The sequence below is a fragment of the Oncorhynchus mykiss genome, chromosome 18 (genome assembly GCF_013265735.2).
Source record: "Oncorhynchus mykiss isolate Arlee chromosome 18, USDA_OmykA_1.1, whole genome shotgun sequence".
Taxonomy (NCBI): domain Eukaryota; kingdom Metazoa; phylum Chordata; class Actinopteri; order Salmoniformes; family Salmonidae; genus Oncorhynchus; species Oncorhynchus mykiss.
This window is the reverse complement of record NC_048582.1, coordinates 38,857,616-38,871,612: the sequence shown is the minus strand read 5'-3', so window position 1 is coordinate 38,871,612 and position 13,997 is coordinate 38,857,616. Positions and strand designations below refer to the sequence as shown.

Genomic DNA, 13,997 nt, shown 5'->3' with positions numbered 1-13,997 from the left:
CCAATAGAGTTCCAGACACTTGTAGAATCTATACCAAGGTGCATTGAAGCTGTTCTGCCTCGTGGTGCCCCAACACCCTATTAAGACACTTTATGTTGGTGTTTCCTTTAATTTGGCAGATACCTGTAGTATGTAGGTCTACTGTACAATGTACAGTATGCAGGACAAACTGTAAAACCGTGAATGTGAACAGCATTCAACTGAATTAAGCAGAAGGTACTGCAGGAAAGTGGTTTCCCCCCCCCCACCTCACTTCAATCCACCACTAAAAGCAGAGACAGATTGATGCTGCCAGCCCGCCACCAACAAGCCAGAACATTTATCAACTTCTCCTGCCTGTCCCCAACCCCTCTCTCCCCCCCCCCACACTCCTTTCTCTCTCCTCACCGTCTCCCACCAGCTGCAGGAGGGCCAAGTCCACGGGGCGTTTCCAGCGGGTGTTCTTATGCAGGGCGATGCCGTAGCCCGTGGTGGCAAACACCTTGCCCGAGCCAATGGTCATCACCTTACAGCCCTCGTCTTTCCTCGCCATGTAGTTTAGCACAGCCGCGTCATAGATGAAGGCATCTAGTTTACTGACGGGGAGGGAGGGAGGGAGGGAGGGGAGGGGAGAAAGAGAAGAGGGGATGAGGGTGAGATGATAAGTGAGAATGTGAGGTTCAATAACACGGTACGTCAAGTCCGGGTGAGGACTAAGCTTCTGGTGGCCAAGTCGCACAATTTGTGACAACTACTCTAATAAGTGTGTGTGAGTTTTATCTAATGTAAGCATAATTCATACAGTAGTTTGCACTATAAACCCCGGCAAAGACATAAACACACATACAGTAGGACAGGACTGCATGAGGAGATAACTGTTACTAAGAGGCTGCTATGCTGGGTCATGTTCATTAGGGCACACAACAGAAAATGTATATAAAAATACGTTTTTTGCAACGGAAAACGAAAATTAGCGTTTCTTATTGGACAAGTCTAGGTAGTCCCTCCATGTTTCAGGCTGTTTTCCTCCGTTTGGTGCCTAATGAACATGGTCCTGGTGGAATGCAATGAAATGAACGGGGATGTCGTCTTCGGAAACACACAAACTGACCCAGTCTTGAGGTTGTCGATGGCCTCCTCCACGCCCTTCTGGTTGTTGCGGATCATGAAGTTGTGCATGTTGGCATAGTTGCTGCGGATGTTCTCCTCCGTGCTCCCGTTGGGGACGGTGCCAAATCGGAGCGGGGGGTACTGCTCAGTGGGCTGCTGGAACTGGGGGGATAGAGGGGGAACTAGAGGTTGATGTGGAGATTCAGGGTAAGTGTTGAGTGACAACAGTACATTACAACGTAAATAATGCATGCATCGTGATCTAAGGAAGTCGGACAGTTGGACAATACATCAAGCAACATGTCAAAAATCATAGAACTGCCAAAATGCAAGAACATTCGAAAATATTGGTGCTCAAATCTCCAAAACCAACTCAACAAGTTGAGCATCTATCTTTTGAGATGTTCTTGTGATTTTGGGCTGCATCTCGTGGTGCTGTCCGGTGTCCACCCAACTTCCTTAGATCTCATTTAAAAGACAGTTTCTTCTTCTCCCCCCAAAGAGAACAGAATTCTGCTCTCCTTGCATTTTTATTACAAAGATCTTTAGAAAGGGAGAGAAGTGAGAGGGATGAACATTAGGGATGGATCAATTGTCATGACAGAAGACATGAGATGGATGTTTCATAATACCACACAAATGACTAAAATAAGTGGCTACTCTGACTGACAAACTGAGGACAATCTGGTCTTGAATTCAAACAATCAATGGCCCAGGCCAATGAAGCGACACACAGATTGTACAATGTTAGGAGGAAATATGTATACAGTTAAAGTCGGAAGTTTACCTACACTTAGGTTGGAGTCATTAAAATACATATAGAAGTTTACCTACACTTAGGTTGGAGTCATTAAAATACATATAGAAGTTTACCTACACTTAGGTTGGAGTCATTAAAATACATATAGAAGTTTACCTACACTTAGGTTGGAGTCATTAAAACTCATTTTTCAACCACTCCACAAACGTATGGTTAACAAACTATAGTTTTGGCAAGTCGGTTAGGACATCTACTTTGTGCATGACAAAATAAATTTTTCAAACAATTGTTTACAGACAGATTATTTCACGTATGACGTGAAATACGTGAAATACGTTCACTGTCTCACAATTCCAGTGGGTCAGAAGTTTACATGCACTATGACTGTGTCTCTAAACAGCTTGGAAAATTCAGAAAATTATGTCATGGCTTTAGAAGCTTCTGATTGACTAAAATGATGTCAATTAGCCTATTGGAGGTGTACCTGTGGATGTATTTGAAGGCCTACCTTCAAACTCAGTGCCTTTTTGCTTGACATCATGGAAAAATCAAAAGAAATCAGCCAAGACTTCAGGAAAAAATGTGTAGACCTCCACAAGTCTGTTTCATCCATGGGAGCAATTTCCAAACGCCTGAAGGTATCACGTTCATCTGTACAAACAATAGTGCGCAAGTATAAACACCATGGGATCCCGCAGCCGTCATACCGCTCAGGAAGGAGACGCGTTCTGTCTCCTAGAGATGAACGTACTTTGGTGCCAAAAGTGCAAATCAATCCCAGAACATCAGCAAAGGACCTTGTGAAGATGCTGGAGGAAACGGGTACAAATGTTTCTATATCCACAGTAAAACGAGTCCTACATTGACATAACCGGAAAGGCCACGCAGCAAGGAAGAAGCCACTGCTCCAAAACAGCCATAAAAAAGCCAGACTACCGTTTGCACCTGCACATGGGGACAAAGATCATACTTTTTGGAGAAATGTCTTCTGCTCTGATGAAACAAAAATAGAACTGTTTGACCATCGTTATGTTTGGAGGGAAAAGCTCACAAGCCGAAAAAACACCATCCCAATCGTGAAGCACGGGGGTGGCAGCATCATGTTGTGTGGGTGCTTTGCTGCAGGAGGGACTGGAGCACTTCACAAAATAGATGGCATTTTGGGGAGGGAAAATTATGTGGATATATTGAAGCAACATCTCAAGATATCAGTCAGGAAGTTAAAGCTTGGTTGCAAATGAGTCTTCCAAATGGACAATGACCCCAAGCATACTTCCAAAGTTGTGGCAAAATGGCTTAAGGACAACAAAGTCAAGGTATTGGAGTGGCCATCAAAAAGCCCTGACCTCAACCTATAGAAAATTTGTGGGCTGAACTGAAAAAGTGTGTGCGAGCAAGGAGGCCTACAAACCTGACTAAGTTACACCATCTCTGTCAGGAGGAATGGGCCAAAATTCACTCAACTTATTGTGGGAAGCTAGTGGAAGGCTACCCAAAATGTTTGACCCAAGTTAAACAATTTAAAGGCAATGCTACCAAATACTAATTGACTGTATGTAGACTTCTGACCCACTGGGAATGTGATGAAAGAAATAAAAGCTGAAATAAATCATTCTCTACTAATTCTGAAATTTCACATTTTAAAAATAAAATGGTGATCCTAACTGACCTAAGACAGGGAGTTTTTACTAGAATTAAATGTCAGGAATTGTGAAAAACTGAGTTTAAATGTATTTGGCGAAGGTGTATGTAAACTTCCGACTTCAACTGTACAGTGTATACACTACATGTCCAAAAGTACGTGGATGCTCATCAAACATCTCATTCCAAAATCATGGGCATTAATATAGAGTTGGTCCCCCCGTTTGCTGCTTTAACAGCCTCCACTCTTCTGGAAAGGTTTTCCACTTGATGTTGGAACAATGCTGCAGGGATTTGCTTCCATTCAGCCACAACAGCATTAGTGAGGCTGGACACTGATGTTGGGCCTGATTTAGGCCTGGCTCGCAGTCGGTGTTCCAATTCATCCCAAAGGTGTTCAATGGGGTTGAGGTCAGGGCTCTGCAGGCCATTCAAGTACTTCCACACCGATCTAAAAAAAAAACATTACTGAATGGACCCCGCTTTGTATATGGGGGCATTGTCATGCTGAAACAGGAAGGGGACATCCCCAAACTGTTGCCACAAAGTTGGAAGCACAGAATCGTTTAGAATGTCATTGTACGCTGTAGCGTTAAGATTTCCCTTCACTGGAATTAAGGGGCCTAGCCCAAATCATGAAAAACAGCCCCAGACCATTATTCATCATCCACCAAACTTTACAGTTGGTACTATGCATTTCAGCAGATAGCATTCTGCAGGCATCTGGCAAATCCAGATTCGTCCTGTCAGACTGCCATATGGTGAAGCGTGATTCACCACTCTTGAGAATGTGCTTCCACTGCTCCAGAGTACAGTGGCGGTGAGCTTTACACCAATCCAGCCGACGCTTGGCATTGCTCATGGTGATCTTAGGCTTGACCTGCGGCTGCTCGGTCATTGACACCCATTTCATGAAGCTCCCGACGAACACTTATTGTGCTGAGTTGCTTCCAGAGGCAGAAATTTGACAAACTTGTTGGAAATTTGACGACTTGTTGGAAAGGTGGCATCCTGTGACGGTGCCACGTTGAAAGTCACTGAGCTCTTCAGTAAGGCCATTCTACTGCCAAGGTTTGTCTATGGAGATTGCATGGTTGTGTGCTTGATTTTATACACCTGTCAGCAACAGGTATGGCTGATATAGCTGAATCCACTAATTTGAAGGGATGTCCACATACTTTTGTATATATAGTGTATATACCATTGCCTACAGTAGGCTACATAATAACATTTCCAGTGGGACAATGTCTCACCTAATGATAAAGATTAAGCCATAGGCTACTCACAGTGATGGCCGATGCGCTCATCGTGGCAATAGCCTATCTCATGATGAGCTACTTTGATAAACAGCGCTGCTGTTCGCAAAACAAAATGGGAGTTGTTGAGAAAAATGTGTTTCTATCGGTTTTACAGACAGATCAGACTTTTCAGAAGTAGGGATTTGCTTTCCAAACTGTACATTTTTCCCACAATTGTATTTTGAAATCTTCAAAAAGGCAAAACGACAACCGCAAACAACCATAGAAATATAATCCATAGATAGCAGTTCAAGTCTGGACAGGCATCCATTGCTAGAGTACCCATGAGTTTAACAGTCAATTTGCCAGGGTAAGAAGTTATAAAACCTTTCTATGGATTATATGTCTATGGCCACAACGCAACAAGCTGTATATTTGGCACGCATGCTGGCCAAAGAGCAGCATTCCTGACTGGAGGCATACCGGTAACTGCCAAAATAAAGGAAACACTTGAGTAAACGAGGGATACAAAGTATGTGAATTTTCCTGGCATGGTTTAGGTCCACTTGTAGAATTTATGCCAAGGAAGCTGTTCTGACAGCTCTTGGTGGCCCAACACCATTTTCATTAAGACACTTTATGTTGGTGTTTCCTTTATTTTGGCAGATACCTGCATGTGAGTGTGGTAAAAAATAAATCCACAATCATTTTTTAGAAACTATTGATCCTCTGTGGCAAAATGATGCTCTCTGGTGTGGTGTGATAAAACGATTCAATATTACAAAAAATAACGCAATTTTATATGTTTTTTTTTTTTTGCATCTTGGGCTTAGGCCCAAAATATATATACTAATACTGAACAAAAATATAAACGCAAAATACAAAATTTCAACTGAGTTATAGTTCATATAAGGAAATCAGTCAATTGAAATCAATTCATTAGGCCCAAATCTATAGTATTTCACATGAATGGGCAGGGGCACAGCCATGGGTGAGCCTGGAAGGGCATAGACCCACCCACTGGAGAGCCAGGCCCAGCCAATCCAAACAGAAATACTCCTCAGTTTCATCAGCTGTCCGGGTGGCTGGTTTCAGATGATCCCACCGGTGAAGAAATTGGATGTGAAGGTCCTGTGCTGGCGTGGCAAAAAAACCCCGTTGGAGGTGGCTTATGATAGTGAAATGAACATTCAATTCTCTGGCAACACCTCTGGTGATGATTCTTGCAGTCAGCATGCCAATTGCACGCTCCCTCAAAACTTGAGACTTCAGTGGCATTGTGTTGTGTGACAAAACTGCAAATTTTAGAGTGCCGTTTTATTGCCCCAACACAAGGTGCAACTGTGTAATGATCATGCTGTTTAATCAGCTTCTTGATATTACACACCTTTCAGGTGGATGGATTATCTTGGCAAAGGGGAAATGCTCAATAACAGGGATGTAAACAAATTTGTCCACGAAATTTGAGAGAAATAAGCTTTTTGTGCGTATGGAAAATTTCCAGGATCTCTTATTTCAGTTGATGAAACATGGGACAAACACTTTACATGTTGCGTCTATATTTCTGTTCTGTATACATATATACAGTTGAAGTCGGAAGTTTACATGCACCATAGCCAAATACATTTAAACATTTAATCCTAGTAAAAATTCCCTGTCTTAGGAATTAAGAATGTGAAATGTCAGAATAATAGTAAAGAGAATGATTTATTTCAGCTTTTATTTCATTCATGACATTCCCAGTGGGTCAGCAGTTTACATACACTCAATTAGTATTTGGTAGCATTGCCTTTAAATTGTTTAACTTGGGTCAAACGTTTCAAGTAGCCTTCCACAAGCTTCCCACAATAAATTGGGTGAATTTTGGCCCATTCCTCCTGACAGAGCTGGTGTAACTGAGTCAGGTTTGTAGGCCTCCTTGCTCGCACACGCTTTTTCAGTTCTGCCCAAAAATGTTCTATAGGATTGAGGTCAGGGCTTTGTGATGGCCACTCCAATACCTTGACTTTGTTGTCCTTAAGCCATTTTGCCACAACTTTGGAAGTATGCTTGGGGTCATTGTCCATTTGGAAGACCCATTTGTGACCAAGCTTTAACTTCTTGACTGATGTCTTGCTTCAAAGATGTTGCTTCAATATATCCACATAATTTTCCCTCCCCATGATGCCAACTATTTTGTGAAGTTCACTAGTCCCTCATGCAGCAAAGCACCCCCACAACATGATGCTGCCACCCCCGTGCTTCATGGTTGGGATGGTGTTCTCCCCATTTTTCCTCCAAACATAACAACGGTCATTATGGCCAAACAGTTCTATTTTTGTTTCATCAGACCAAAGGACATTTCTCCAAGAAGTACAATCTTTGTCCCCCTGTGCAGTTGCAAACCGTAGTCTGGCTTTTTGATGGCAGTTTTGGAGCAGTGGCTTCTTCCTTGCTGAACAGCCTTTCAGGTTATGTCAAAATAGGACAAATTTTACTGTGGATACAGATACTTTTGTACCTGTTTCCTCCAGCATCTTCACAAGGTCCTTTGCTGTTGTTCTGGGATTGATTTGCACTTTTGGCACCTAGTACATTCATCTCTAGGAGACAGAACGCGTCTCCTTCCTGAGCGGTATGACGGCTGTGTGGTCATATGGTGTTTATACTTGCGTACTACTGTTTGTACAGATGAACATGGTACCTTCAGGCATTTGGAAATTGCTCCCAAGGATGAACCAGACTTGTGGAGGTCTACACATTTTTTGTTCTGAAGTCTTGGCTGATTTCTTTAGATTTTCTCATGGTGTTTCTCATGGTTCTCTTAGTGTATGTAAACTTCTGACCCACTGGAATTGTGATACAGTGAATTATAAGTGAAATAATCTGTCTGTAAACAATTGTTGGAAAGATTTGTGTCATGCACAAAGTAGATGTCCTAACCGACTTGCCAAAACTATAGTTTGTTCACAAGAAATGTGTGGAGTGGTTGAAAAATGAGTTTTAATGATTTCCAACCTAAGTGTATGTAAACTTCAACTGTAAAACATATATAATTGTTTGCTTCCTCTTTTCGCCCCAAGGGGCTGGGCCAAGGGGCTTCAGCCCTGGTAAGCCCCCGCATGAATCTGGCCCTGCCTTCCCCAACGCAATGCTTTTAAATCCATAGACAAGTAATGTGCAAGTGCACACATTGGGAGACGTGTGAAGAATTGAGGCATCACTGTGCTATGGAAAAAGACATTATAGCCATCTTGGCCTTGGATCAGAATGGCCTCCTCGCTCACACACCTTCTTGTCGCTGAGGCCAGACACAGTGTCGATGTACTCCTCCTGGATCATGAAGGCTGCCAGGTTGGCCGTGTAGGAGGCCAGGAAGATGACCGCAAAGAAGGCCCACACCAGCACCATGATCTTACTGGTGGTTCCTCTGGGGTTCTCCACAGGCACTGAGTTATTGAAGACCAGAGCCCACAGCAGCCAGATAGACTTCCCTATGGTGAATTTAGAGCCCCCTGTCTCTGGATAGAGAGAGGTCGGGGGGAAGAGAGAGGGGGGAGTGGGAGAGACAATGAGTGAGAGAGAGAGAGAGAGAGAGAGAGAGAGAGTGAGAGAGAGAGAGAGAGAGAGAGAGCGAGAGAGAGAGAGAGAGAGAGAGAGAGAGAGTGAAAGAGCGAGAGAGAGAGAGACAGGGAGAGAAATGGACATTGAATGGAATAGAAACATCCCCAGGGTACTACTCACACTGGTATGTAAACTCAATCACGACTACTTCAATAGCTTCAATGGTGATAACCTGAAATAATAATGATCATACTGTAATAAATGACTTACTCTTTGCACTTTGCAGGCTGCGGTTGTAGCCGACGGGACTGAAGAACTCGAAAATAAAGACTGTGACAGCGACCACGGAGAGGCACATGACGAACATCATCACCCACACAGCTGGGCTGTATGGCTCTGAAACATCGCATCAGAAAGACAAGGGTTCTGTTCCAAGGATGTCGCTAGCTTGCTACTTAGAATGAAGCTATTGACGCTTCCCAAATGGTACCCTAAAATGTCCTATATGTGGTTGGGTCCGAAATGATCGACACCCTTGATAAAAGATGAGCAATAATGATTGCATAAAATAAATCATCAGAACCGTGAGCTATATTGTATGCTCCCAAAAATTGGGTAATTCTATTATTTTATACTAATAAAACTGCTTAGAGAAAAATATTTAGTTAGTAAAAACTTTTTTCTCAAAAAGATAGGGGGGAAAATGATTGACACCCCTAAATATTCTTGTACATAAAGTAGTCAAAGGTTTGCTAAAGATACTTATGAATAAAGTAGTCAAGGGTTACTAAACCTTTGACTACTTTATTTAAAATCATATTTAGGGGTGTCAATCATTTTGCCCCCTACCTTTTTGAGGCAAAATAATAACATTACTTGTTAAACAAAATCTCTTTCTCTGAGCAGTATTAGTATAAAATAGAATACTTTCAACATTTTTCTACATTTGATCCCATATTCTACATTGGGTCCCATGTTCCTAGCACACAATGGCTACACAAAGCTTGTGACTCTACGAACTTTTGTTGGAGACATTTTGCATTTTGGTTGTGTTTCAGATTGTTTTGTGCCCAATAGAAATTCATTGTAAATATTGTAATGTGTCATTTTGGATTCACTTTTATTGTAAATAAGAATAGAATATGTTCCTAAATATGTTCCCTTCTACGTTAATGTGGATACTCCTAAATGAATCGTGAATAATGAGGAGTGAGAAAGTTACAGCAGGTCAAAGCCCGTACCCCCCCAAGACATGCTAACTTCTCACCATTACCAACAACAGGGGAGGTTAGCGTTTCTTGGGTGTATGGATCTTTGACCCGCTGTAACTTTCTCACTCATCATTATTCACGATTCATTCAGGATTATCCCTAAACATGGTAGCATCCACATGAATGTAGAAGTGTTTAGAAACATATTATATTCTTATCTACAATAAAAGTGATTCCAAAATGACACAATAATCAACTGAAATGCAACCAAAACGAACTGCAAATGCATCCAACAAGTTTGTAAAGCTTGATGCAGTCCTTGCATGCTAGGATTATGGGACCAAATACTCAACTTTTGACTCGTTTTTATTTATTTATAAGAACCTTTAGGGGTGTCAATATATATATATTTTTTAAATACAATATAGCTCAGTATTTCAATTATTTATTTTATACAATCATCAATCGCTCATATTTATCAAGGGTGTCAATAATTTGGGACCCCACTGTAGTGCACTACTTTTTTGGTAGAGCCCATTGAGCCCTCCGTCAAAAGTAGTACACTACATAGGTAACAGGGTGCCATTGGGACACAGACAATGTATTGGACACGCATTAGACGGTTGCTCGACCTCATCCCTTTAATAAGGCTTGTAAATGGACAAAGTTTCGATCCAAGAGTGGATGCACATTGTGCATTTACTAGCCTTATTAAATATATAAGTGTGTGTGGTGGAGCATTTGTCTATGTTAGTTTTTACATGGCCCAGCAACCCTCTAACAAGTGATGTGTGTTTAACAATACAGACAGATTACAGGCATGCATTCTAAGTGGTATGCTAGCATTGACATTGGAACATAGCCAAGGAGGGAATTCAACAAAAAAAAGCCATTCTCAAACCACTACACTCGTGCCATCGAATCCCCAAGCCGTCAAGGTAAAAATCTGTCGTTCTGCCCCTGAACAAGGCAGTTAACCCACTGTTCCTAGGCCATCATTGAAAATAAGAATTTGTTCTTAACTGACTTGCCTAGTTAAATAAAGGTAAAATATACATTTTTTTAATAATAGGTAAAGATAGGAGGCATTTAAAGGGATTGTTTTGTGGTAACACGATGTTGATTGGATACCTGTGACGTAACTAATTATTCATGTTTATTACAAAGTAATGAAGCAATTGCTCTGTAATTGCATGGTAATGAAATTAAGACGTTTTTGTTATTACACAAGAGGAATCGGGAATGGTCTTTAAATGATTGTTGGAGGTTCAGATTCTGTCTGACCTTAGTCATGGAGGAGTAACCTACAATATCAAAAATATTAAGGTCAAAACAAGATGGTTGAGAAAATGGTTGAAGGTCTCAAGAAAACAGCCTTACAAAAAGAGTCAGGCTAGAAGAGCCAAGATTTTTTTGGCAAGAGATTACCCCTGGGCTCTGGCCAGCTAATACACACTAAGAGCAAACCAATGACCCTTGGGTTACCATCAAATCAGTGACCCTTGATTCAGACTAAATGGCCTTGGGGTAAAAAAATAAAAAAAACTTCTGGGTGGCCATTGGATACAGAACATGTCCAGACTGTCTACTAAATCTTCGTTGACAGACAGATATAAGTGACATGAATCATTCAGGGGGGAAACGACATCCAGTCTGTGTTGTTTGAGTGTCTGAAACTAAGACTACATCCAGCCTGTGCCGTTTGAGTGTCTGAAACTAAGACTACATCCAGCCTGTGTTGTTTGAGTGTCTGAAACTAAGACTACATCCAGCCTGTGCCGTTTGAGTGTCTGAAACTAAGACTACATCCAGCCTGTGTTGTTTGAGTGTCTGAAACTAAGGCTACATCCAGCCTGTGTTGTTTGAGTGTCTGAAACTAAGACTACATCCAGCCTGTGCCGTTTGAGTGTCTGAAACTAAGACTACATCCAGCCTGTGTTGTTTGAGTGTCTGAAACTAAGGCTACATCCAGCCTGTGTTGTTTGAGTGTCTGAAACTAAGGCTACATCCAGCCTGTGTTGTTTGAGTGTCTGAAACTAAGACTACATCCAGTCTGTGCCGTTTGAGTGTCTGAAACTAAGACTACATCCAGCCTGTGTTGTTTGAGTTCATATCTGAACTAGCTCGTTTTACGTCCAGCACAGCCGTCTCCAATGGCCAGATTGCTGTGTACTACTGAGTCATATCTGATGAGCTGCCATTACCTCGGTGCATTTCACACTGTATAATCTAAGATCCGGCTGCAGATTTAAACGTACCATCCTGTCTCAATCGACAGCTGTAGGATTAAAATGTCTGCCTTGTTTGCAGACTTTATTTAACCTTTATTTAACCAGGAAGGGCTCATTGAGATTAAAATCTCTTTTTCAAGAGCGCCCTGGCCAAGATAGGCAGCACCAAGTCATTACAAAAAACTACAGACAGACAACATGAAAAACTGCATGTAATCTAGTAAAAACCATTGAATTCACAAGAGTATAAAACAGCAAATTAAAAACATTGACAGGTCTGGGAATCAGCCTCAAAATCCTTCATCAGTGATTTAAAAACACCAATCGGGACAAGTTCTTCCAGTTTAAAAGTATTTTGTAAGGTGTTCCAAGACGATGGTGCAGAGGACATAAAAGCCCTTTTACCAAATTCAGTTGGGACATTTGAAACAGTTAGCAGGATAAAGTCCAGCGAACGAAGAGAGTACCCACCACATTTCTGAACAATAAAAATGCCCAAATAAAAAGGTAGTAAACCCAAGAGTATACCAGTGACTGAGCCTACGAGTGACTAGAGAAGGCCAGCCAACCCTGGTATACAAAGTGCGGTGGTGCGTAAGGGTTTTTCAGTTTAAAATAAATCTCAAAGTGCCATGGTAAAGAGTGTCAATTGATGTCAAACACTGAGCGGAAGCATTCATATATAAAATATCCCCATAGTCTAGTAAAGGCATAAATGTAGCTGATACTAGTCTCCTTCTGGCTTCAAAAGAAAAACAGACTGAGTCTCTCTACATGGTTGAACAAAGACTAGAATTACGCTAAGGCGATTTGAAATATCGAGGCGTTACCTTAGAGACATATTTTACTCTGAAATATTTTCACCATTCATTACCGAGGAGCGACATAGCCCATTGGAATACTGAATGGGTTTATGGATTTTAGTTGAGAAGCCTGTGAAACATTGCTTGACAACTTTGATACTAAACCAAGAGAGAGAAATCAAGGTTTTCCTTGTTGGTTGGATTGTCAGGTGTTGTGTGTTACCATAGACCCTTCATAGCCCATCAGAAGCCCTTCACAGCCCATCATAGGCCCTTCATAGCCCCTTCATAGCCCATCATATGCCCTTCATAAGCTCTTAATCTGCCCTGCTCACCAAGGAAAGCCGACGGCGAGACGGTGCCGTTGCTACGGGAGACCATGACGCTGATGCCCGTCTCCACGAAGGGCACGGAGAACTCCACAACCTCCGACCTCTCCTTGTTGACGGTCAGGGAGCCAATGGCCATGTCGGCCCGTTTATAAACCACCTGGTGGGCGGGAGGGGAACTGCAGTTAGGAACAGAAAAAAAACGAGCCCATTCACGTTCACAGGCACTCACTTCCAGCTGTCTCAGTAGTGAAATGGTTACGGTAACGAGATCCGAGAGCGAGTTGAGCGACTGTGGAGCCTCGCGGCGAGAGAAAAGGGACACCGGCACCTCGTAGAAGGAGCCTAGCACCCGGTGGCTGTGTAAGTACAACAACACACCCTTAGCCGTGCTGGTATATAACATCCCCTTCTCTGTTAACCACCCGTATTAATCCCGGCCCTCAGAGGGGGATTGGCTTCCCTGGAAATAACGAGGCATCTGCCCAAGACTCCAAGCCAAACACTCCAGTTACTCTTCCATGGGAATACTAATCTATTTGACAGTTCTTAGTCTCATTCTGTCTCCACATTTATTTATAGGGGATTTCGAGGAGGAATTGCATGGTACCCCTTGAATAGGTTTTTGAATACGAAAAGAAAAGGAGAAGAAGAAATGCATGACCCCTGACCTCCCCGACCATGCCATTCCACTGCCCATCACTCCCCCTCTTCCCGTGTCTGCCATTGGTCACCAGGTAGAGGTCATAGGAGAAGCCCACTATTTTGGCCAATCGCTTGAGGACGTCAATGCAGAAGCCTTTGCAGCAGTGCTTCGACGATTTCTCATCCACCGGCACACTGTGGGTATAGAGAGAGAGAGGGGGAGGGAAGGAGAGAAAGACAAGGAGGGAGAGGGTAGAGACAAGAGGCAGAGGAGAGAGAGAGAAACAGAAGGGAGACACAGTAGGGCAAGGAGGAATGTATGAATTATTAGCAAGAGCTGTAGTAGCTGGATCAATACTGCCTGTAGTTGGACTGCTCAGTTTTAGAGCGGGGAGGCACATCAGGACAGACAGGAGGACTGCATTAAAACAGGATGAAATGCTATTTTTCTGTGTGGTTTACCCTCAGCAGGGGACAAGGAGATTTAACAGGACATACGTGGACTCT

At 42.5% G+C, this 13,997-nt stretch overlaps 1 protein-coding gene across 1 annotated transcript in view; it reads right to left on the bottom strand.

Annotated features, from left to right (window-relative positions):
* Positions 1 to 13,997, bottom strand: part of LOC110496813 (glutamate receptor ionotropic, NMDA 2D) — a 63,005-nt gene that overhangs the window by 8,656 nt on the left and 40,352 nt on the right. Inside the window, exons 7-12 of the mRNA XM_036952719.1 lie at positions 13,517 to 13,685; positions 12,852 to 13,005; positions 8,542 to 8,667; positions 7,999 to 8,228; positions 1,091 to 1,251; positions 388 to 575 (exon numbers count right to left, since the gene is read on the bottom strand). Of these exons, the coding sequence (XP_036808614.1) occupies positions 388 to 575; positions 1,091 to 1,251; positions 7,999 to 8,228; positions 8,542 to 8,667; positions 12,852 to 13,005; positions 13,517 to 13,685 (1,028 nt within the window). The remainder of the gene's footprint in view (positions 1 to 387; positions 576 to 1,090; positions 1,252 to 7,998; positions 8,229 to 8,541; positions 8,668 to 12,851; positions 13,006 to 13,516; positions 13,686 to 13,997) is intronic.